Below are 6462 nucleotides of genomic sequence, written 5' to 3' on the forward strand. Positions count from 1 at the left end.
AGACGCTCCGGATGGAGAGATGCAGAGGGCCGGGGAGAATTAGGGGACTCAAGATTGGTTAGGGGGGCTCCTTGTGTTGTTTTGTTTATGAAGATCTTCCAGTCTTTGCGGCTGTCCCCTTTGAAAGACTGGGAGTGGAGACGCAGCAGAGTGCGGAATTTCTGTCGCCCCCTCCCAGCCTGAGGGCAGCCCTCCTGGCTGCCCGGTGAGGATGCGAAGGTGCGAGAAGTACCTGCTGCTGTCGCCAGAGGTGTCTGCAAGCACCTGCCGCTGTGGGATGGGGGAAGGGGCGTCCGGTCGCTAAGTTGACAGAGGAGAGCCTTGGTGGCGGGAGTCTGTCTGATAAGCCCCCTCTGTGGTCTTCAGTTTCGAGGACCCAGGCAGAAGTCCCCCTGGCTTGTCTTCAGTGTGTAAAAGATAATATGGGGTGGGGTGAGGGAAGTCCTGGGGAAAGGGACTTGCAAAATTATGACACAGGAGAAGCCAATTTATAAAGATGAGACGGGAATTAAGTTAGTGATGATGAATGTGACAGGTCTTACCCTGCAGAAAACAATGAAAGAAAACCAAATTACAGTTTGGAAATGAAGGGTGCTGAAGAGGTTTAAACAGTCCAGTGTGAGCAGATCCTTGACCGCCCTCCCCCTTTTAGACTCTCTGGCAAGAATGTAATTCCCATTCGAGCAGGAGAAATGTTATTAAAATACGGCTAAGAAGATTATTTGAAAGAGTGTAAGCACACTTGCTTTTTGATTTCATATCATGTCACCTAGAATTTCTGGAGTTATCTTTTTGATTATTTATGTTCTTATCACATAAATGGGAAAACTCAAAAGCTAGTTTAATACGCACCTTTTGGAGGTAAAAGGTAGCTTGCAATTTTGACGTGTATAGATAAAAAAATATGACGAATCTAGAGCGTGGAACTCTTTGGTGCTAATCTTTTATTTCCGTCATTTTTTTTGTTACTTGGAGTTTTCTTTCTAAAATACTTTCTTTGTTTTTGAAAAAATGCACACATACATTCAAAATTCAAGATTTACAGACACTTTAAGAGAAAATTAAAAAAAAATGTACTGGCCCAAGATAAGTATTTTAATACTGTTATACACCCTTTCAGCCATCTTTCTAAACATATTTTGATATACTGTGCAATTCAATATCAGTTTACAATTTACTATAACCACAGAATCAGAAATTTTACAGAGTATTCTACTATATCTCAATGGGATATTGTTTTTGGCATGCAGTTATTTAAACTGACTTTTAATGCTACATAAAAAAGACTTTACTGTTCCTATATAAAAGGTACTGTAAATAAATAGTGAAGTGTCGCCATGTAGGACTGAGCCAGGAGGATGTGATGTGCAGGTGAATTGCCCTCTGGGTTGTAAGAATCATACTCCTTAAGGGGACAGTCGTACAGTCATCTCTTCCTTCATAAATGTAAACGTTTTCTTGTTCTCTCTTGTAGATCGGCCTTCTGAAATTTAACTTTTCAAGATGAAGTTTTTATTGGCGATGGCTTTTTTTATTTTAATTTCCTTGTGGGTTGAAGAAGCCTGTTCTAAAGAAAAGTCTTCCAAGAAAGGAAAGGGGAAAAAGAAGCAGTATCTGTGCCCATCGTATGTTCTTCATGTCTTATATTCTTATATGGAGAAATGTTGTTGCTCTTTTTATGAAAGTAAGGTGGTTTATTAAAATGCATTTGAGCAACGCTTTTGGATCAGAAAATAGCAGCTTGTTTCACAGGTAGATAATGACAGCGTGAAGAGAGGTGCTGAATGTGAGTTAATTCTCAGTGTTCCAGGTAGAGTTTTATAAGGTTTTGTTCTCACCGTGGATTTATATAATTCTTATACATCTTTACACAAGTTCAGAAAAAGTTACTGATATTTCATACGTTAAATGTGCAACTTTTATTGGATTCTGGAATTCTATGTTTTGAGCAAGTACCTGTTCAAAAGATTGTTTATTCGTGGACTATTCAAGGAAGATATATTCATGAAATAGGAGATAGCTAAACTATGATCCTAAGGTCTATTTAGTTCATATTGATGCATGGCAGAAGAAAATACACATGACAGAATCAATTTTATATTTCAACATTTGTTTGTAAATTAGATATAATAAGGGTATTATTCAAAAACATTAAATTTGACACTTACAAAATCATATTTAATATGCACCTTTGGGGGGTAACATGTAGCTTGTAAATTTAATGTGTATAGATAAAAAGAATGATGAATTTAGAGTGTGGAATTCTTTGGCGGTAATCTTTTACTTGGGATTAAATTTATAAATATAAATCTAAATACAATCCCCCCCCCCCGAAGAGACAAAGTTTTGTGGCTTAGACTCCTTGTTTTTCATAGGAATGGTTAATATTACTGGTGAATAAAAGCAAACAATATTCAATAGTTAGATTACATATATACAATTGAATAGTATATATGTAAATAACTTTCAAATATGTAATGTGCTTTTAGGTAACAATGAAACACATGCGCTGATCTGGGAAAAAAATGAAATTGTCATTACTGGTCATTTTTCAAGTAAGATTTCTTAAATGTTATACTGATCGTAGATAACATTTTATTCCAGCATTATCATATTCAAATGTAGATTGTTCTCTTTCTACAAATGTCCTGTAAGAGATATTAAGGTACATTTTGGAAAGTATATTGCATAAAGAAAGGACATTAGAATTGGTATTTTGCAGTGGCTATTCATGAGAATATGTGAGATTAAATCTCTGGAGACTGTGTAAAGATCCACACAAAGTCCAGCATTAAATAAAGCTCCATATTGAAAAATATCTCCTAATTTTCAGCTTCAATAGTCTTGTGTATTCTAGTGCTACACAACATGCTGTGATATCAGGCTATGTTTCTGGGTGTATGACGCAGTGGCCCTGAATTGTGTTCCTGTATTCTTCCTTGAATATCTGCCCAGTTGGGTATAAATTGAGGACAGTGTGGGCAGGTTCAGGAATAACCACAATCTAGAACTATTGCTTCAATTCACTGTTCACAGTGCCACAACCTGGGAATTAGCATTTCAGGCAAGTAGACATCGTCAAGCTCTTCCCAACTAAAAGGACACATTTCCATGTTTTAGACATAATTTATGTATCTGAACCTTTCCTTTGATGAATGTTGCCATATTGACACAAACGATCTTATGTGTCTTATGGCCATGGTGATTCTATATGTGAAGTCAAGCCATCTTGGATCAGTCGAGTTTCTCTCTATGAGGAAACTGATCAGGTTCTTGGAGTCTTCCCAACACCCCTCTCCTCCTGCCCTCATCAAATGTCATAATCAAATTGTTCTGAAGATGGCAACAGCAAGTCTCCCAACTACTGTATGTCTTACCAGAGTGTTTTAGAGGGCATTCTGTCTCTTTTTCAGAACTACACTCATAAATTGCCTGTATGTAGACTGGCTGCATATGATTATAATGTCTACAATTATTTAAGACAGATTTGGAAAGTTAAATTTAGTAGGTAAAAAGTGAAACAATCAAAGTTCTCTTTGGTGAATATGGAAATCTTCAAGTGGAAGGCCCAACGTACACCTGTAAAGCCAAAGTCATAATATCTTAGATATGTTGAATAATTAATAGAAATTTTATATCATAGTTTTAAATTTTTTATTATTTCATAATTATGACACTAGATAAAGTCTTAGTAATGGTAGCAAAGGTGATGCTGGCAAATATCTAACTCATTAAAAGGAAAATGTGAAGAAGATGTGAAGAATATCTAACTCATTAAAAAGAAGAAGTTGAGTATTTTTATTTGAGTATTTTACTAGCATTCTGGCTTCGTTATCACTGAATTAGGAACTTAGAAGACTAGAGTTGTCCCAGACTTTGACTGGATCCATTACATCAAATTTCTTCTGATATCCAGGTTAAGAATCTTAGCTATACTAGTGGTCTGTGAAAGAATAGGCAAATTATTAGTATTAGAGAATAAGCTAGTTTTTTTTAAATCTTGTGTGGGTTGATTATGTATAAAACATCTTGATTAAGAGAAATGTTTGAGATTACAAGAGCTAGGAGTACAGACCACCAAAATACTCCACAATATGGTAAAATTTTTGCCCAGGTGATATTTGGATTTATTTAAACTTTTGTTTCTTATCTGTAGCCTTGGGAGGCAAGGAAGCATATAAACATAAGCAATCAGAAGTACAAGTTTTCCATTTGAGTGTTATAACAGCAATATTTTCCAAAGATTATAATAGAGGAAACATATTTTAAAATGTAGGAGAAGGTTGGGTTCCTTGATATTCTAGGCTATAATTTTGATGTTGAACTTGAGTCCTATCATAAACTTTTCCAGGCCTCTTTGCTATTTCCCTTTTTTGACCCACATTGTTTCGCGCTGCCACAAAATGATAAATTAATGCTATTATTGGTTATTTTTTGATGTGTAAGTAGAGCAGCAGTACCAGGTTGATAAAGTACCTGATAAATTTGTGTCCAAAAAATTTAGAAATTTAATGTGTATTCACGAATACGAAATAAACTTTAAATTAATGAAAATATTTTAGGTGAATCTTTGGACTCATAGTTACCTTTTAATTTTACAGCTTGAATTTGACTTGGTCTTTTGTCTGTTAGACTGCCCTCTGATTTTCCATTCTACCTTCCTGGTTTTGGCCAAGTCCATGACTGTAACTATCACTTATTCACTGTTAACTCCTAAGTCTCTATGTCCAGCTCAGACCACTCTATAAAGAGTATCCCACCCTTACATCCAGCTTTTCAACCCGACTGTCCCACCCTGACTTCAGACTCAGCTTGAAATGATAAAACCTGAATTCAGAACTTGTCTTCATCACTTTCTCAGCAAAAGACATGCCTCCTTTACCACCCAGATTATTAGTAAAATCCTGGGGATCACCCTAGACCTTCTCTTTTTATCTTAGCCTTTTTAGTGGACTCCTTCTGAGTCCCCCTGCTTCTTATCTTCCTCTGTCCATGCATATTCTACACTAGCCCTATAGTGTATCCGTCACATTTTAAATCCAGTCAGGGTAATTTCCATATTGAGAGATTTTCAGAACGTCATGGCTTTCTGGTAAGGTTGCAATTTCCTTTCCTTTCTTTTTCTTTCCCCTTTGCCCTTCCCTTCCCTTCTCTCTTTTCTTTCCCCTCTCCTCCCTGCTCCCCTCTTCCTTTCTCTTTTCTTTTCTTTCTTGAGACAGAGTCTCAGTCTGTTGCCCTGGGTAGACTGCTGTGGCATCATAGCTCACAGCAACCTTAAAGTCTTGGGCTCAAGCAATCCTCCTGCTTCAGCTTCCCAAGTAGCTGGGACTGTAGGCGCCTGCCACAACACCGAGCTAGTTTTTCTATTTTTGGTAGAGACGTGGTCTGGCTCTTGCTCAAGTTGGTCTTGAACTCCTGTGCTCAGGCAATCCACCCACCTCAGGTTCCCAGAGTGCTAGGATTACAGATGTGAGCCACCATTCTCAGCCAGGTTGCAGTTTCTTGGCCCATACACAAGGCTCCAGATGGAACGGCCTCGACACCTCAGTAGCATTTTCCCATCCATTCCAGTCCCTGCCCCGCCCAGCCCTCAGGACTCAGGTCTCCTACACACTTGCTCTTTAACAGCTCTGCACGTGTTCCTACCTTTTCCTAAAATGCCAGTACTTTCTTTCTTCCTTAGTTATTGCCTGCTTCAGGGCTCTTATCCAGATTGGTGCCTATAATTACCATTTGTGCACTGTCACTTCCTAAGTGTATGTCCGGCCCAGACCTCCCTGAAGAACAAGAACCACATCCATAGATCCCATATTTTAATCTGATGGTCCCCAAATGCCCTCAAACTTAACTCAGACTCAAATCCCTGGCACTCTGAGGTAGATAACTATATTCTGTGCCTTCACACTTCCATAATTGCCTTCAATGTTGATAGTACCATATGTCAGTCATAAACTGTAATTGTCTGCCTTCCCCACTAGATCGTAAGCTCCTTGAGAGCAGTGTCTTATTTCACTCAATTATCAGAGAACAAACATAGCACCCAGCACAAAATATACATATAATAAAAATTTGTGTAAATCGTGAATCTAAATTTTAAGGTCTTTGATTATATCTTATTAAGTCATTAAGTCTTGATTTTGTCAAGTTACTTGAAAATAAGTTATATGATCTCTATTGTACAATGTTTAGAAATATGGTGTCAATAAAAGGAAAATTGGGTGAGTTGCTTAACTAAATACGTGGAGCATCTTATCTTCATTCTGCATTATGTTTCCTCTTGAAATTTTGGCCTCATCATAGTCAACATTTTTTCAATGATTAAATCAAACTATACAAAAGAAATACTCATCTAAACTGAGGATGTGTGATATTGGGACAGGTAGTGAGTGTGTGGGACAGAACTAGGATCCAACATGATTTTAAAGGTAAATGTGATAGGCTAAGTCTAAAAGGATGGAAGTA

General features: G+C 37.4%; 1 protein-coding gene across 1 annotated transcript in view; it reads left to right on the plus strand.

The window, feature by feature from the left end:
* The first annotated feature begins 1503 nt into the window (after positions 1 to 1503).
* Positions 1504 to 6462, plus strand: part of GLRB (glycine receptor beta) — an 81444-nt gene continuing 76485 nt past the window's right edge. The window contains exon 1 of the mRNA XM_003794702.2: positions 1504 to 1625. Within this exon, the coding sequence (XP_003794750.1) occupies positions 1504 to 1625 (122 nt within the window). The remainder of the gene's footprint in view (positions 1626 to 6462) is intronic.

The sequence above is a fragment of the Otolemur garnettii genome, unplaced genomic scaffold (assembly GCF_000181295.1).
Source record: "Otolemur garnettii isolate 467f Iridium unplaced genomic scaffold, OtoGar3 scaffold00085, whole genome shotgun sequence".
NCBI classification, from domain to species: Eukaryota; Metazoa; Chordata; class Mammalia; order Primates; family Galagidae; genus Otolemur; species Otolemur garnettii.